Source organism: Pimephales promelas, chromosome 3 (assembly GCF_988280905.1).
Source record: "Pimephales promelas chromosome 3, fPimPro1.hap1.1, whole genome shotgun sequence".
Classification (NCBI taxonomy): domain Eukaryota; kingdom Metazoa; phylum Chordata; class Actinopteri; order Cypriniformes; family Leuciscidae; genus Pimephales; species Pimephales promelas.
The window spans coordinates 23,768,326-23,785,142 of NC_142771.1; the positions used below are offsets into that span (position 1 = coordinate 23,768,326).

Below are 16,817 nucleotides of genomic sequence, written 5' to 3' on the forward strand. Positions count from 1 at the left end.
ATGTAGTTCAAACACATGTAAAAAAGGCAAGGGTACAAAATAGGACTTTAGCTCAAAAACAAAATATCAACGAAAGGTGCTTTAAATGTGCTGATCGTCAATTGTAAAACAATCGGTAACATAGTGTGAGACCAAATGTTATTTTTTTTAATTACTAATAAAATTACATTTCCACCGAACTGTAGTTAGACAGCTGAGCTTGACAAACTACAATCTGTTTTTTTTTTTTTTTTTTTTTGCAATGGTGGAAATCATGCATCAGCTAGGTTGGACTCAAATACATGAGACAGAGCTAAATATTAGTTTTGATAATCCTCACTACAATTGAATATCAATGCCACTAATGCAACTGTTTGGATCAGTTTACAGTTAAGTGTCTTATGCTCACCAAGGCTACATTTACTTGATTAAAAATACAGTGCAAAATTTAGTACAGCACAATTTAACCCAATATATAGCACTATATATATATATATATATATATATATAGATAGAGAGAATTTCACAGAGTATATATATTTTTTATATATAAACAAATATTCACTGTTATATTTTATCGGTTTAATTTATTTTCTGTATAAAATTATCTAAAAGAAAAAATAATCAAACAAAAAACATTGATACAAAACATTTGAACAGTAATGGAACTAGACACAAAATATGTAGTGCTGAAAAACATTCAATATTAGGATAACCCCAGGCTAAGGTTACTATTAACCATGGGTTGAGCAACACCACTTGTAATTATGAAAGAGTAATGAAGCATTGTTCTTGAACAGTGAAGTTGCAGTATGAATGGTAAACGTCTAAACAGTGCGAAACAAGTTTAAGTTAAAAATTAACCTGGGTGAACAATTCCAAGTATGAAAATGCCAAAAGCCTAAAAATCAGACAAACAACCAAATACAGCAAACACTATAATGAAGACCAAAAAGGTTTAATTATAATTTTATTTGACCAACAAAATGGAGTAAAACCACTGAGACAACAATTGTAACCATCACCACATCACTATTCCATTACTTCTCCCACTAAAAATGTAAAACTAGGTCAAGTTCAGTAAAACGCAAGCTTTAACGGGAAACATGTATCAGTGATGATACACTTCCACAGGCAAGTCAAAAAAAGTAGCAATCAAGACTAACTAAATTTATAGTAAAGAAGGACAGGGAGAAAAATCTACAATACACAAACAAGATCAGAGATGCATACTAAGAAAAAAGCATTTAGAAACTGATTTGCACATCTGAGCCTGGGTCATATTCAAAGATCAAACCAAATAGAGACCTCAGACTGAGCACTTACCAACTCCAAGCATGTCATTTATTGTGCCAAACATTGCGAACTCATGACGGTGAATGTTCCCAAAGCCACTTTGCGATTCGCCTTTTAATCGTGAAATCTGTGCAATACAATAGAAGAGGTGTAAAATAAGTTTTTGCAATGTTTCCTATATATGCTCGAGGGGAAAAGGTCTTTTTGTGGTTAAGAACAAACTCTAAGGTCTGTCAAAGGCCTTCTGGCTTTGAATGGGGTCCCTTGAGCCTTCCGGTTACACAGCCCTCAACAGCTCAGCCGTAAGTCGTGCATGACCCCGAGCCATCCAAATAAAGAGGCCAGAGGATCTCTCGAAGACCGGATCACCCTTTCCTTCCACTCTCGCACAAATGTAGTCTAGAAACTCGCTAATTATCGCAGACCTCTGCCCTAAGAGTGGATAAACTGTCTCCTGCAAATTTTCCCTGTGGCAAATCCTATTTGTTTTGATAGTTGACATACGTTTATTTGTTGTTGTTGATACAGGGGTTGGTTGGGGGGGTAGTTCAAGCCATGTGCCTTATCCCCCCCACCCCGCCTCCCCATCTTGGTGAGCTCCCACACATCCCTGGGAGACAGATGCAGACCCATTTCGTTGTGTTAGCTGGATCGCCGGATGTAGCTGTGCTACGGGGATCCGGTGTGGGCCTGAGGGAGGGTTTCTACACCCCACCTCCTTTTCCTGCATGGTGCTCTGTGGCTCCATTGCCCCAGACCCAGTGGATTTTGGTGGATTTCTACCCTCGCTGGACCAAAGTGATCTACAAGGATCCCGTTCACACCCATGCTGTCCATCCCTCGTACAACTGTGCAAGGTTGTCCACGTTTGTCGCCTCTTTGATGACGTAATCCACCTGAGAGTGAGAGTGAGTGTGTGTGTGTGTGTGTGAGAGAGAGAGATGCATTAAGAAACATGCACAACTGTAGCAGTAAGGTCGTAGTTGTAAAGGAGGAATCCTCACCTGCTCAGTGACACTCATTCTCCTGTTAGGGTCTATATCTCTCCCTTCCAGTTTGGCTTTTACCCTCTTCCACACACTAACGGCGTAGGAATTCCTCTCTTGCACAGCTGTAGGAAAAAAATGCTGATCAGTGATCTTGGCAAAGCTTCAAGTTGATATAAAGCATTTCATAGCAACAAATACTTTATTACTTTCTATACAAAAATAGTGCCTTTTTATTATACAAACAATCCATTGTAATTTTAAAGCTTTAAAAAAAAAGTTGAAACTGGCTGAACATACAAGCATACTTAAATTGAGTATTAAAATAAGCACTTCAATGATTGTCTATTGTAGTTCAAACAGAGATTTAAGGTTCCTACACTACACTTCAAAAGTTTGGGGTCAGTAAGACTTTGCCTATAACTGGACACATCATGCAGTAAAAGCACAAGAGACAAATGCAATGCCAGCTCACAGTGCCTCATACATCGTTAAAACGATTAGAATATCATAATAGACAATACACGTCGCACACCCCTACGCACATAAAGAATTAACATACGACTGAACTGACAATTTGCCAACTTTCTTCTTCTCTTGCGTGCAGGACCCAGACGTTATTCTGCCATGAATGTGATGCGAATATCACGTGAACAAGCCACAAAGATACAATAGGCCAATAAAAAATGAATACGTACGCAAATTAGATGGTTTTAATTTGGAAAACATTTAGATATGACTAAGTTGAAGTGTCATCTAAAATGTAAGACCTTTCATAAGTAAAAATAAGACTTAAGACTTTTTATGGCCTTATATTTTAAAAATCGAATTTAAGACTTTTTAAGGATCCGCGGGAACAAACATCTAAAGTGTGTGCCACAAACATGGATATTACCGTTCATGTGAAAATTTTGCAGCAGTGTTGAGCCGTTACTGAATATATTGTAGGGTAAACACTGAGCATAAATACATAATATACAAGTATAAAAAAAAAAAGAAATATAGCATAATATATCATATAAATAATATTTACAACAAAATGCAGAACCTAAACCTTTGAACAGTAATATATATAAATCACAGATATCTTAAAATATGTTCAAACTGGCTCAACACATGAGCAGAGTTGATGAGGAAACGTGATTATGAAAAAGCCCTTGACTGCTCGATCTGTTAAAGTAATTGGTCAAACATACAGATGTAAAGTCACATTTGAGAGATTTTAAAATGGAGTGATCTATGAGATTAAGGTATTTGCTTTATGACTAACCTCTTCCAGTTTTGGGATCCCGCACAGCTCTTTTGGGGCTCGGGGCCAGTCCTTTACTGTTGATCATCAAAGTACTGGGGGGAGTGTCTGTCGGGGTCCCAAAGTTTCGAGGAATTGCTTTGCGGGCATTCTGAGACATGCTGTCCGGCTGGGTCTTCACTCCACTGCAGCGCACTGCTATAGGGACAGAGAGATCAAGTTCAGTGACACTGAACAGAAATCACCTTAAAAAAAAAAAGCAAAACAAACTTACCTGCAGCAAAGCTGGTCTGGACTGTGGAAGTGGGACTTGCACAGTCACTCCCTCTCTCAGTGACAAGAGGAGAAGCGAACCCCACCAAGCCATTATAGATGCTAAGGGGGGAAAAACAGTTTGAACAACAAAAGCCACTTTCTATTAAAAATAATAAAATAAAACACTCTTTGTTCTGAAACCAGCATAAGCACTCACCCATGGCTCTGAACCATTAGCTCCTTCAGGGTGGCAGGAATCTCCTGCAGCAGCTCAACCTGCTCTTGGCTGCGTGGTTGACCTGTGGCTTGCACTACTGTGAACAGCACTATCTGCACATTATCTTGCCATGCCTTGTACTCTGACAGGAACTGACGCACACTGCCCTCATAAGTCACTTCCTCTCCCTCTGCAAGGGCATTTTCCTCATCCTGCCAAATTGAAAAGTAGTTAACATTAGAGCATACACAAAAGCTATTGTAACACACTTAAAACTAACTTTGGACAGCAGATATGCACCCAATAAACTTAACATATCAACCATCTCACATTGGCTATTAAATACCTTTGCCATCGCACGCAGTAGGTGCTTAACATCAGCAAGTTGGCGGTTGTGATTGGACAGGATGCCTTTAATGGAGTCCACCAGAAGCTGTAATGTCTCAGTCACGCTCTCCAGCTGCTGCTCTCTGTCCTCCTGCATGGCTCTCTGACTAGACATCTCCTGGGTGAGGTGATTCTGCGCATACACTAGCCACTCGGGCCCAGCAATAGACAGATCCATGGCAGGACTCTGCAATCCAGTGGTTTTCAATTAGAAACGGACAATGACGACAGATTACAGAGAGATGGTTGACCAAATACTTAAGTAGATGTAATATGTACAAACAGGAATGTTGATTGTTCAGCATTTAGAGTCACTGTCAAATACATTTCAAAGAGAAACTTAGCAATGTAGTGATATGTTGGGATGCACCAAAATTAACATATGATTATACACATTTTTAATATAAAAAAAAAATAAAGAAAAAAATTCAAACCAATTAATTTTTTAGAGATTTGCAAGAATTAAGTGCAATTAAATTACTAGTGTTTTTAAAGATCAATTTCAAGTGAGTGTAAACACTTTAAGACAAGGGAAATGAGACTGGATAATTAAATAATAGCAATACACCAATGTACAGTACTGTTCAAAAGTAAGATTTCTTTTACTTTGAGAGAAATTGATGCTTTTATTCAGCAAGGATGCATTAAATCAATCCAACATAACAGCAAAGACATTTACACTATTTCAAGAGACTCAATTTCAAATAAATACTGTTCTTTTGAACATTCTATTCAAAGAATCCTAATTTTTTTTTTACGGTTTCCTTTTCTGAAGGAACATGAATTCTAGACTGTAGACATGGCAGCTGAAAATTCACCTTCGCCATAACAGGATTAAATTAAATTTTAAAATTAAAAATATTCTGTGTATATTAGGTATAGATGGATGGTGAAAAATGTAAAAATCTAGTGACACAAGCAACACCCACCAGTCTATGAAGCAGCTGAAGTTCCAGAGGGGAAACAGATGTGCTAAACTGGGCAGCGTAGGAGCAAGTGGCCTGGCATCGTTTCACAAGTTCAAAAAGTGTGGCATCCATGTTCAAGGCTTCAGCGGTACGGGTACGCAAACCTTCAAAGTTGAGGATGGTGCTGCAGAGAAAAGTAACCTGGTTGGCACGCTGACTCTCCTTCATTACCAAGGCACGCCGTTCTGCTATAGTGGCCTCAAAGTCCTGCAGCACTGGGGCGAGTGCGGGGTTTGCACCACCGGCCCACTTCAGCCTCTGCTCTATGCTGCCCTCTAGACCTGCCAACTTCTCCTGCAACACAAAACCCAACACGGTTTAGATTAAAAGGATTCTATTTCACTCAAACTGTTCTCCGAAAAAAAAGCAAAGGCTTTAACCTGGACGCTGCCAATAGAAGCTTCATCCTGACTGAGTTTGTAGAGCTTCTTCTTCATATTGCTGAGGATGATGGAACGAGGTGGGGGACTGACTGTCATGGGCTGCGTCCTTGCACCAAGAATGTCCTCATGCTGCCACTGATGAGACAGATCGAAAGAGTTACAACCAAAACTGCTATCAATTATTTCATAAATGAAAAAGAACCGTTTTTTACCTGGAACATTGTAATGTGAAGCTGAGTCCTCTGAAGGCTGACCTTACAAGCGTCTATGCTGACCTCCAGACGTCGCACCAGGTCCAGTTTTTTCCAGGCCGTGTCGTAGGAGCTGGCCAGCACTGTGGCCCTGTTGAGCAGAAGCTGGGATATCCGCCCTGCCTGCACACCTTGCTCTACTGCTTTCTTGCACAGGTCATCTAGAGACACTTTCCCCTCAGCGCCAAAGTCCTTGGCCTCCACCTGGGCGATGAGGTCCATGCCGAGCGCACTGAGGGTGCTACAGATGGCTAGGCCCAGAGCCTGGGTGGGGAGCCCCATTAGCATCTGTCTCACAAAGTCTGCCGTGAAGGCTTTGATGGGCCGCATCATCTGGTCCTCGCTCACTACAGTGGAGCCTCGATACAAGGGCTTCACTATGGGTACTGGGCCATTAGAGGGTGGAGGCTCATCTGTGGGTGTAGGGCATGTTCCTATTGAAATAAAGTGAGAAACCAAATCAAGAACATACTACAGTTGTGGGCAACTTCATATTAATTAATTCATCCTTCACTCTTCATATATTGGGGGGGAAAATTCATTAGCCATTTACCAGATAGCGTCTGTGCAAATGATCCACACAGGCGGAAAAAGTCTCGGACGGTCTGGAGTCTCTTCAGAAAGAAAATCTCTTCCAAGACCTGCCTGGTCAAAACATTATCAAAGAAATGTAGCTGTGTAGCTCTGGACTCCCGGATCACATCCACCTTTCTCCAGGCAGCAGGCACATCCATAGAGTTCAGCTGGATGAGAGAACAGGAATCATTCAGACACAAAATAATCTAAATAAGCTAAAAAAAAAAGAACGAAAACCTGATCCCCCCCTGTACATCAGACTCAAATATTAGGCAACATTACACCCATCCAAAAGGGACTTTCCTTAAGGTAACTATCAGTTTTTTTTACCTTGTCAATCAGAAGTCCAAAAGCAGTCTCCAGCTGTGCAAACATGCCATCAAAAGCTACCAACAACATCTGACCAGCACTCATCTTGGGTGTTTCCTGCACAGAGCTCTCCATGCTGCGTGGCTGGATCAGTTCCGAGTACTGGGCCCGCAGAACCCTGACAAGACAACACAAAGATAAGTTTGTCCTAAAAGTAATGCAGCTTCAAAACACAGTGTGGTACACATTTCTATTTTCCATGTTACCTAGTGACATCCAAATAGTGGTCATCCGGATCGTCCTCCAGGCCCATGGTGGTGTTACGAAGGTGAGCCTGCAGAACTTCCCCCAACCCCTGCAGCGATACTCCATCTGCGCACTGATCAATAAGTGCATCAAGCTCCGCTAGCATGGTCTCTAATGTGCTTTCCCCCTTAAGCATGCATCGCAGAGCCTCTGGGAAGATGATCTGACGGAAGTTTGTGTTGAGCTCCTTCAAATATTAATAAAAAATGTTTGAGAGGGAAAAAAAACAACAACTGAAACCACAGAATAGCATTAAACACTGAGAACATCCTTACCTGTAGACAGGTGTACACGCCATTGGCCAGGTAGACAACTTGCGAGGACTCGGCAGGACTGAGGATATCCAGGTCATGTGACAGAAGCTGGCACTGCTGCAACAGTTGCACAAGGCATGTGATGTTACCACTCATACTGCAGAGCTCCTCCAGGAACCAGGCCCCATCACGGGATGTCAGTTCCACCAGTTGCTCTCCGGCACTGGCTGCCGCTCCCTCCATCACCAGGTTACGCCTGCAAAGGACAGAAACATACTGTATCCTTTAATTCTTTATGGACAAATTAGGGCATTGAGGACAAGGATAAAAATCTTAACAAATGTGGTTTTCACAATTCTTGTAAACTTTAAAAAAAATAATACAGATTCAGACCTAGTGAGGGCACAGAGTGCAGAGACAATGATGCCGGCCAGGCTGAAGGAGCCAAGCTCGGCATCCTCATGCAGGAAGACTTTGATACATCGCTCAATCTCTTGCAGCTGCTCCTCACACACAGGCACGCCAGCGCCCTCTGCCTTCAGACGCTCTACCTGCCGCATCAGCCGAGTGTTGGTTTCTGCTGCATGGTGCTGCAGCGCCATCTCAATACTAGATAAAATCTGACAATTGGCAGGAGGGGGCTGGGGTGCAAACTGCATTTCATACCTAAAAAGAAAAGACAACTTCAATATAGTAATCATTAAATATCATGAAAATTAAATGGGAAAAGTCACAGAAACCTTTGTGATTGAAAATTTTAAAATGATTCCAATTCATGCATTTGATATTTCCAGGACATGGGAATCCTGATATACATGACCGAATAAATTTGGGGTCAGTAAGATTTGTATTAATTAATAACAAATTTATCAAAATTGAAACAGCTTTATAAGGTTACAAAAGATTTCCATTGCAGACAAAGGCTTTTGAGACTATAATGGACGAAGAATATAATTTAGAGAATATATTTTTTTAAAATCAAATCAGCATATTAGACTGCTTTCTGAAGGATCATGTGACACTGAAAACCTGAGTAATGATGAAAATGTAGTTTTGCATCACAGGAATAAACTGCAATTTAAAAAGATATTAAACTACTTTGAAATATTTCAAAATATAAATGTTTTCTTTTTACCTTGGAGAGCCTTAAAAATGGACACTATGCAGTTATTTTAGCTTAATTTAACAGCTTCAGAGTTATTGAAATGGTTATATGACTTCTTCGGGGTTGAATGGTGGGCGTCTCGGGCGTTTCCCTGGTGCCTGCGGTGCGGCGAGCCGCCGGCCTCAGCATCAGGAAGTATCGTGTGATATCGGCTCTCGCGATGTAACGTATTCCTTTATGGAAACACTGCACATATCCAGGAACAAGGTCGAGAGGGATGGAGTTTGTCACACTATCTTCATGGCTGAGCCGGCATATAAGATACAGAAAGCTAGGAAAGCATTGTCGGAGGAACAGAGAAAGAGGAAACAGCAGACTGACCGAGCGAGGTGTCAGACACGAGCATAGGTGTAATTTGCGGGTGTGATATTGAAACATCTCGCAGCACGGATGTACCATTACAAACAAATAAAACATCTCCAGGTAACGCTAGTAGAGAATTCATTTAGTTTGTTTGTTAAATAAGAGGTGATCTGAAATGTGTTGTTTTTGAAATCAAGTGACCAAAGCGCTCGTTGTCGCTGCGATCAGTTTCAGTGGATTCAGTGTTCTGTTGTGACGCGCACTGTCTTCAAATGAACGCCCGTTCAATCCGTTGCGGGGACTGAGAGACTCATTACGGTGAAAACACAAAACCCAATGCACAAAAAACATGTCCCTGCTTGAAATACAGCCACATTTTTTTATCTTACCGACCTCAAAGGCAAGGAATAGCAGCAAACTGGTGTCCAGCATGTCTTTTGACTGATAGTGAACAGTTAATAAGTGCACTTACTGATGATAGATGGTCTGGCAGTGCTCGACAGTCATGTCACACACCAGCTCCTCCATCCACTGTTTCCACGTGTGAACTCTGTGCCTGTGCAACACTGCACGAGGGTAAAGCAGGGCCACAGTGGCGTAGCTGTGCAGGTGCTCAAGGCAGCCACGCAGCTGAGAGCGCCGCTGCTGTAACAGAGCGCTCACCTCCGCCTCCAGTGCTTCACACTGGCTGATCAGATGTGCTTGGCCTGCATTCTGCAAGAAAGAAGTTGCTGGCACATAGCTGGGTGGGCCTGCAGTTTAAAAGGGACCAAAAGAACAAATTGGAAGTTTGCTTCTTATCAAATTTCAGTTCATATTGAGGAAAAAAAGCTCAAAACAAATTCTGTACCTAAATCAATAGGGCTAGTGATCTCCTGGAGGAGGCTGGCAAGCTGGGTGGCCTCTAAACTGGCAAAGGCAGCTTTATACTGAGAAATCCACTGATCCAGATCTGACAACTTCCCCTGAATGGCATCCTGTACAGTCCTCTGCCTGGACTGCAACTGAGTGTGCTCAGAGTATCTAAAAAGGGACAGGAGAAAGAATACGAATGAGAACCTTTAATCCGTTCCATCAAATCTACAATAATGATTTATGATCAAGCAATAATCATGAAAAGCACAACACGATTCCTTCCCATCTTTGGTGGTCTCGTCTGCTGACCTGTGTTCCAGGGAGTGGATGGGATGATCTGCTCTGGTGTCGGCATCCTCCAGGAACTCCATCTCCTCAAGCACCTTGCCCTGCACTTTCTCTACCTGTGTGAGCTGCTCCTGCAGGCTCAGGTACTCCTCCACGGCTTCCTCAACCTGTGGCAGTACACCAGTCATCTCATCACGGTTCTTAAACCAATTCACCTGAGAGAGAAGAAGAAAAAGTCAAGAGAATTTGTCAAACAAAAATTGTCTGCTTTTTGTTTTCAAAGCAGCTTTTTTTTTTTAGAAATTCATAAAGTTAATGTTTACAACATCTTAATATCTCCACACCTTATAGCCATATTTAGCAGATTAGAGCTGGGCGATAATACAGTTTACATTTTGTGACGATACAAGCAATCAACTAGTAGCAATTTGGTATATATCTATATATCACACTACACGAGTATACTGTACTTGTATATGACCCTTTATATAAAGAGCTGGCCTTCTGTGAAAAAAAAAATAAATCAGGCAGTGAGTGTTTGGTCACACACAAAACTTAAAAGTTATCACACAGCACGCGAGAACCAAACACCAAACTGAGAAAAGTGGGTACTTCTATATCTGTGCGGCGTGTGCGCGCTTGAATATTTAAATTGGCAAGTGATCAATTTCTGTGAAGATTGGGCAAGTGACAGTTCCTTCAACTGGCCTGAGTGTCTTTCATGCTGGCCCTGGGCCATCCTTATTGTTGAGCCCTGAATAATTAATCTATAATAACTTTAATAAATTAATTAATTAATAGGTTAATCCCCCTTACAAAGTGATACAGAAACATTGCTAAAATTACAAATATCTTTCATTGGTTGAGCCATTTCATGAGCTGCAAGCAGCATAAAATGAAAATGTGCATTTCTGTACAATTTGCATTTGAAAAATACTTGCCTTAATCTCAGCCACACGGGAAGAGAAGAGGCTACGTGTGATGTCTCTCTCCATCTCTCTCTTGCTCTGCTTGTTCTCTGCCTGCTGGCCACCTCCTCCGTACACAGCTCCTGCAAAGCCCACCTCACCACCTGCTGTCCAATCCACCAGGGGGTCATACACAAATGCCTCTAAAAGAGTCAAGAGGGTCTCCCTACCACGCCGCATTATCTGGATCACCTGAAAGGGAAGGACACCATCTAAATTTGTATGCACTTTCTAAATTAGACAAAAAAAACAAAAACCTCACCTGTTCACAGGACAGCTTAAAGATACCCTCCACTCCTGTGACCCCCAAAGCGGTTTCAATGTTGTGGGTCATACGGAAAGGAACCTTTTCTGGTACTCTCAAGCTCTTTCCTGTCAGGATAATGAAGTACTTAAATGTCTGTGCGAATGAAGTGTTTGGACATTCACAAATGAACAAGCACTCACCCTTCTCAAAACAGACATTGTAGTCAATATGCACAACCTCGCCTGTCGTCATATCAATCAGCACATTGTCAAGGTGACGATCCCCCAATCCAATGATATATCCCACCATCGACATCACAGCAGTGGATCTGGCATAAGACTGAACGAGACACCCGAGATTGTTATATAGTATGATACATTTTATCTAACTGCGTTGAACATAGTTAGGAGTAGGACATATGAATAGTGGTTCCTCTAACCTGAGTCACGCTCCACCACTCACTGGGGGTGGTACAGGAGCACCAGAGCTCCTTTGCCAAGAGGTTAGGAGGTGTGGCCTCCATCAGCTCTCGTAGAACGTCTCTCATGACACTCAATGGCCAATCACGTCGCGACACTTCCAAACTAAGCCCGACAGCCTTTAAGGCAGGACCGATCTTACTGTAGTACAGCTCACTAGGGCGTGGGACCATAGGAAGATTCTGAGGCTGCTGGAAGGAGTCCTGTGCCTAAATTTAAGAAAAGGTACTACAGTCGGTCAAAATGTTTGAATTTACACATGAATGTCCATAACATAGTCAGTTGCAGTAAAATAAGTGACTGGGAAAAAAAACCCCACACATACACACATATATTTTCATTTAAAATGCTTTTAAAAAGCTATAGATTGTAGGGCTGCACAATTTGGGAATTTATATATATATATATATATATATATATATATATATATATATTTGACCAGGGTGATGCATTCTGAAGTATTCCACGTAAACATGTTTCGTAATTCAAACATATTAAGAAATATTACTAGTAGTAATCTCTTACTGAGAAACAGTATTAAAAAATTATTATTATTGATAAATTATTTGATAGCCTTGAATATTATAGTATATGAAGAGTTCAGATGCAAAAGCCTCTAAATGCCATTTGAAATTTTCTTCTTTAATGATGATTTTTATCAAACTTGTATATTTAAGTTCAGTAATTTCACTTAAATGGCAATGAAGATTACCTATTAATTGTCATTAAAGTGAAATTACTGAACTTGAATATATAAGCTTGATAAAAATGATCATTTTAGAAGAAAATTTCAAATGGCATTTAGAGGCTTTTGCATCTGAACTCTTCATATATTGAATATATAGAATATATAGTTGTATGGTGTTAATTTCTTACATTTTCAAAAGTTTTTTATTTTTTAAGTTAACACAGAAATGGATTTTTTTTTAATCGATTTTAGTTTAGCTAACCCAGGCAACAGCTTTATGTAAAACAAATTTTAGAAGCATATTATGTTAATTTTCTCTCTCACCTTCTGGGCTTGGACCACAGCCTCACGCTGCTGCCAACGTTTGTACAGGCCAAATAGTGGAGTGGCTCCATCCACCCACTGAATGAGGCCTGATCTGGTGCCTAGCGGTGTGACGGAATAATGACGGGCATGAAACCTTGGGCTCTCCTGCTGATTCACCTTAGTGAACATGGTGTTGACGATAGACAAGAACTGCATGATCCTCTCATCCAAATGCAAGTCCTCTAATCCTAAAAAACAAAACACACACAAATTGGCATGCATTAAATGGATAGTTCATGCAAAAAATAAAAATTCTGTCATCATTCACTCATGGTCATGTCGTTCCAAACCATTATCATAAAGCGCGACTTGACTTAAACCACTAAATTCACATAAACTGCCTCTTGAGCATAAAAGTGTTAGTGGAATGGACTTTAAATGGAGGGAGAGGGAGATCGTTCAGGTTTCATTAAAAGAATCATCTGGAGGAACCTTTTCACCGTTCCGGAAGTTCCCGGATTTTGGCATGTTCGCACCACAGGAACTAAGAACTATTTTAGTTCTAGGAACTCTTTTGGAGGAACTAATTTAGCTCCTACTTCAGAGTAAGGTCTAAACCAGCACTATAGGAACTTGACGTTAGTATACGCAGTTTGGCCGCAAGCATACGAAACATCAGCACGCGCTGAATTTTGAAAAATAGCCTATATTATATTATAGCCCTTATATTTACTCCAGAAGCTAACTCTACGAACATGGAAAAAAGTGATAAAGGGTCTCAACCTTTACGCTGAGGAAAAACTCCAATGCAACTTTTGAGGGGACCAAGAAAAACGTGCATTTCTGCTCAGCTAGCAACATATGTCCATCATCAACCACACAGCATACGCTAATACCTTGTCCTATACTGTCTTTCTCTGTAAATAGCCCAGGACACACCAAACCGATGCCAAAGAACTAGCACTGATGAAAGCATACTGTCAGCTAGAATGCACGTTCTGCACCTGCGCGTTAAAGCTATTTCTGCAGATTTATTAATCTATATTCATCATTCAAAAAGAGAAACCTATGCTGCAGGCTGCAAAAACACAAACCATAAACAGTCCGTGCTTAACGTTCAATCCTGCTAAATACTTTCTTTATTCCACTCCGCTCATGTTAATATTGAAATAGTCGCCAAGGGACACCCAGTAAGATGAAGAAACATTAGAACAGCCTTCTATCTGTACCGTTTTGACTTCTTTGCTTGCTGTTTTGCTATTATTTTTGTGCACTGACTTGTTCACAAAGCTGAACAGCCAATCAGAGTTCCCTCCTTCACTGACACAGATTTAACATGTCGAATCAGCCAGAAAAAAAAAAAAAACAGATGAGGATCAATTTCAGCCAACAGTGCAGAACACACTGAGAAAACTTAGTCTGCCGACACCCAAAACTGCCTGATGGCCAACCGTTGGCTTGGTGTGTAACGGGCTTAACAGTTCTATCTAATAACATATTAGATAGGACTGTTACACAGATTGCAAACTAATGAACACGGAGAATAAGAGTACTGTTTATTTGCTCAGGCTATGGAGTTCTCAGAGCAGTCAAAATGATTTTTTTTTTTTTTTAAACGGCTTAAGTCACTTTGAAGTTCCTACTGGCGGTGCAAATGCAACCAGAAAACATTTCTAGGGGAACCATTAGTTCTCAAAGAACCACCATTGTGGTTAGTTCCTAGAGCTATCCGGTGCAAATGCCCCTTTTATTTGTGTTTGAAAGATGACCATACTGTTAGTCTTGTAGGTTTGGAACAACAAGAGGGTAAATTAAATGATGAATTTCATTTTTTGAGTGATGTTCTTACCCATGTTCTTACTTATTCATACCTTTGAACAGGTAAGGATAGGTTCTGCCATCAGAGCCTAAGAAGTAGAGCTTCTTGGGTTTGGTTTTAGTTGGCAGGATTGTGATGGTGTTGCCTACACTCTGGATGGTGACTGCATCTGTAGCAGACACCTCCCCTGGTAGTGCCATCTCAGTGTTGGCCATGGCAGTCAGGCGCGGGCTGATTTCATCCAGCTTTAGAAGGTAACTGGCTCTTTTCTGCGCCCTCTGCTGCAAACTCAGCATGATCTGTGACAGGATGGGTAGAATTACAAAATGTGAAATGCAGAACAAGCATATCAGCATTTCCTCATACCATCAGAACTCTTGATCACACAGCTGTCCTAACCTGTTTAAAGGGCACCCAACTGCTGGCAGGATTGGCTGGATTAAGAGGGCTCCTTAGCCTCTCTAGAGCATTGTGGATGGACTCTCCGTACGTCTCCTGAAACCACGCCTCATGAGGCGTCTCCGCTGGAGCAGCCGTGATGCTGCGTACATGATCCAGCGCAAAAACCACGGGTTTCATCAGAGCAGAATGCTTCTCCCTCATAATAGCCACCTTCTCATCTCTAAAACACAACCACAACAAAGAAAAATGGTTTAAGATTTTCAAAACAGCAAGAGTTACACTCAGTAATGAAGTATTTTCTATATCGATTTCCAGGGTCATGACTCACTTGCGCAGAGTGTTGTTGTTCTGAACTCTTTTCACCTCGTCCTCCAGCTGTTGAATCCTGCGCAAAACATGCATGTGTTGCTGCTGCAAGACCCCCAGCCAGAGCTCGTCCCAGAGCAGAGTGACCCTCCTCAGCTCACCCACCAACATCTGCACCTGCACACACAAGAACCAACATAACTCTTACACAACAGCCTTTAACACAATCACACACTTACAGAACAGTAAAGTCCTTTCTGTGATACCTGCAGCACCATGGTGGGGTTGGCAGAGGAGAGCTTGTCTACGATCTTGCTGTAGCAGTCCTGCATCATGGCTTGGTCCTCGCTAGAATACATCACCATCTCCTCCCCACGGTTGCTCTCCTGAGAAGTCGGCCCACTGCCCGCCTCACTCCCACCTCCACAAAGAGCCTCTCCCTGCATGTTCCCCAGCAGGGTTGGCAGGGATGATGGCAGCTTATTACCTGGCAGAGGTAAAAACATTTTTATTTTATTTTTTCAATTTATTTTTTTCATTTTTTTCTACTTTGAGTATAAATCAATTGTGGTACTTATACTAGACTTGAATAAAATGAATTCAACTTCGCTACATTTATTTTTCACCAAAAGTTCAAAGTACTTTGAAAAAGGTGCCGACTGCATGAGTCCGTTAAAAGCACTAGAGCACTGAGCAGTTAAATAGTAAATAGAAAACCTGGCTCATACAAGGATGCAGTTATTGCATGGAAGGAGCAAGAACAATGTAAGTTAAGGGCCAATCCCAATTCTACCCCTTACCCCTTCCCTTTCCCCTAGCCCTACCCCTTCGCCTTCCCCTTGACCCTTGAAACAGAGTGGCAATGCGTAGGGGTGAAAATATTCCCCTAAGAAATGGGACACCACTACGCCTCCGTTAAACGTCATTATAAGTCGTCGCTAGCGCCTACGTCACAGGAGATGCGCCGATGTTTATCACAACTTCCAAGATCCCGTCGACAGCTGCAGTTACCTCAGTCGCGTGGGTTACAGCTATTTTCTTGCATCTTGTAAAGTTCGCAGGAAACAACGGAGACGACGAAAATATGTTGCGGGACTATCGTTAGCAAACTACAGTCATTTTAGCGATTTTTTTTACAAACGTTTCTGTGAAGAAACTGACCGTAAATATGAACACAATATTGAGTGTAACATAAAGCAAATCATTATTTGTCGTTACAATACTTATTAAAGCCACAAATACTTAAATTTATGGGTCTCCTTTGTCGCTTGGGCAGCCAGCCCTGGGTTAGCAGTGACACTTCTCATACCCCTTCGTTTGAAGTGTGCTCCCGAAAAATCTTCGTTTGAAGGGCTATCTGGCCCTTCACCCTAGCCCTCCCCCTCCAACCAAAAGAGAATTGGGACAGCCCTACCCCTTCACGTGGACGCGCAAAACGGAGGGGAAGGGGAAAGTGAAGGGGTAAGGGGTAGAATTGGGATTGGCCCTAAGTGTCTAAAATGCACACAGGCAAGTGTTATACATCATTCAAAACTGTTAAATGTCTTCTTTAATTTGTGTACACTACACTTACAT

General features: G+C 41.5%; 1 protein-coding gene across 2 annotated transcripts in view; it reads right to left on the reverse strand.

Moving 5' to 3' along the window:
- Positions 1-932: 932 nt before the first annotated feature.
- smg1 (SMG1 nonsense mediated mRNA decay associated PI3K related kinase) overlaps positions 933-16,817 on the reverse strand; it is a 33,380-nt gene continuing 17,495 nt past the window's right edge. For both annotated transcript variants that reach the window (XM_039687754.2, XM_039687753.2), the window contains exons 37-62: positions 15,509-15,729; positions 15,265-15,419; positions 14,934-15,156; positions 14,587-14,833; positions 12,734-12,963; positions 11,682-11,930; positions 11,443-11,581; positions 11,258-11,367; positions 10,969-11,187; positions 10,049-10,242; positions 9,735-9,907; positions 9,357-9,636; positions 7,810-8,082; positions 7,438-7,672; positions 7,123-7,349; positions 6,878-7,034; positions 6,525-6,714; positions 5,933-6,405; positions 5,718-5,855; positions 5,299-5,631; positions 4,329-4,556; positions 3,983-4,194; positions 3,785-3,885; positions 3,532-3,708; positions 2,280-2,386; positions 933-2,171 (exon numbers count right to left, since the gene is read on the reverse strand). In XM_039687754.2, coding sequence (XP_039543688.2) covers positions 2,094-2,171; positions 2,280-2,386; positions 3,532-3,708; positions 3,785-3,885; positions 3,983-4,194; positions 4,329-4,556; positions 5,299-5,631; positions 5,718-5,855; positions 5,933-6,405; positions 6,525-6,714; positions 6,878-7,034; positions 7,123-7,349; positions 7,438-7,672; positions 7,810-8,082; positions 9,357-9,636; positions 9,735-9,907; positions 10,049-10,242; positions 10,969-11,187; positions 11,258-11,367; positions 11,443-11,581; positions 11,682-11,930; positions 12,734-12,963; positions 14,587-14,833; positions 14,934-15,156; positions 15,265-15,419; positions 15,509-15,729 — 5,369 coding nt within the window. In that variant the 3' untranslated portion in view covers positions 933-2,093. The remainder of the gene's footprint in view (positions 2,172-2,279; positions 2,387-3,531; positions 3,709-3,784; positions 3,886-3,982; positions 4,195-4,328; positions 4,557-5,298; positions 5,632-5,717; positions 5,856-5,932; positions 6,406-6,524; positions 6,715-6,877; positions 7,035-7,122; positions 7,350-7,437; positions 7,673-7,809; positions 8,083-9,356; positions 9,637-9,734; positions 9,908-10,048; positions 10,243-10,968; positions 11,188-11,257; positions 11,368-11,442; positions 11,582-11,681; positions 11,931-12,733; positions 12,964-14,586; positions 14,834-14,933; positions 15,157-15,264; positions 15,420-15,508; positions 15,730-16,817) is intronic.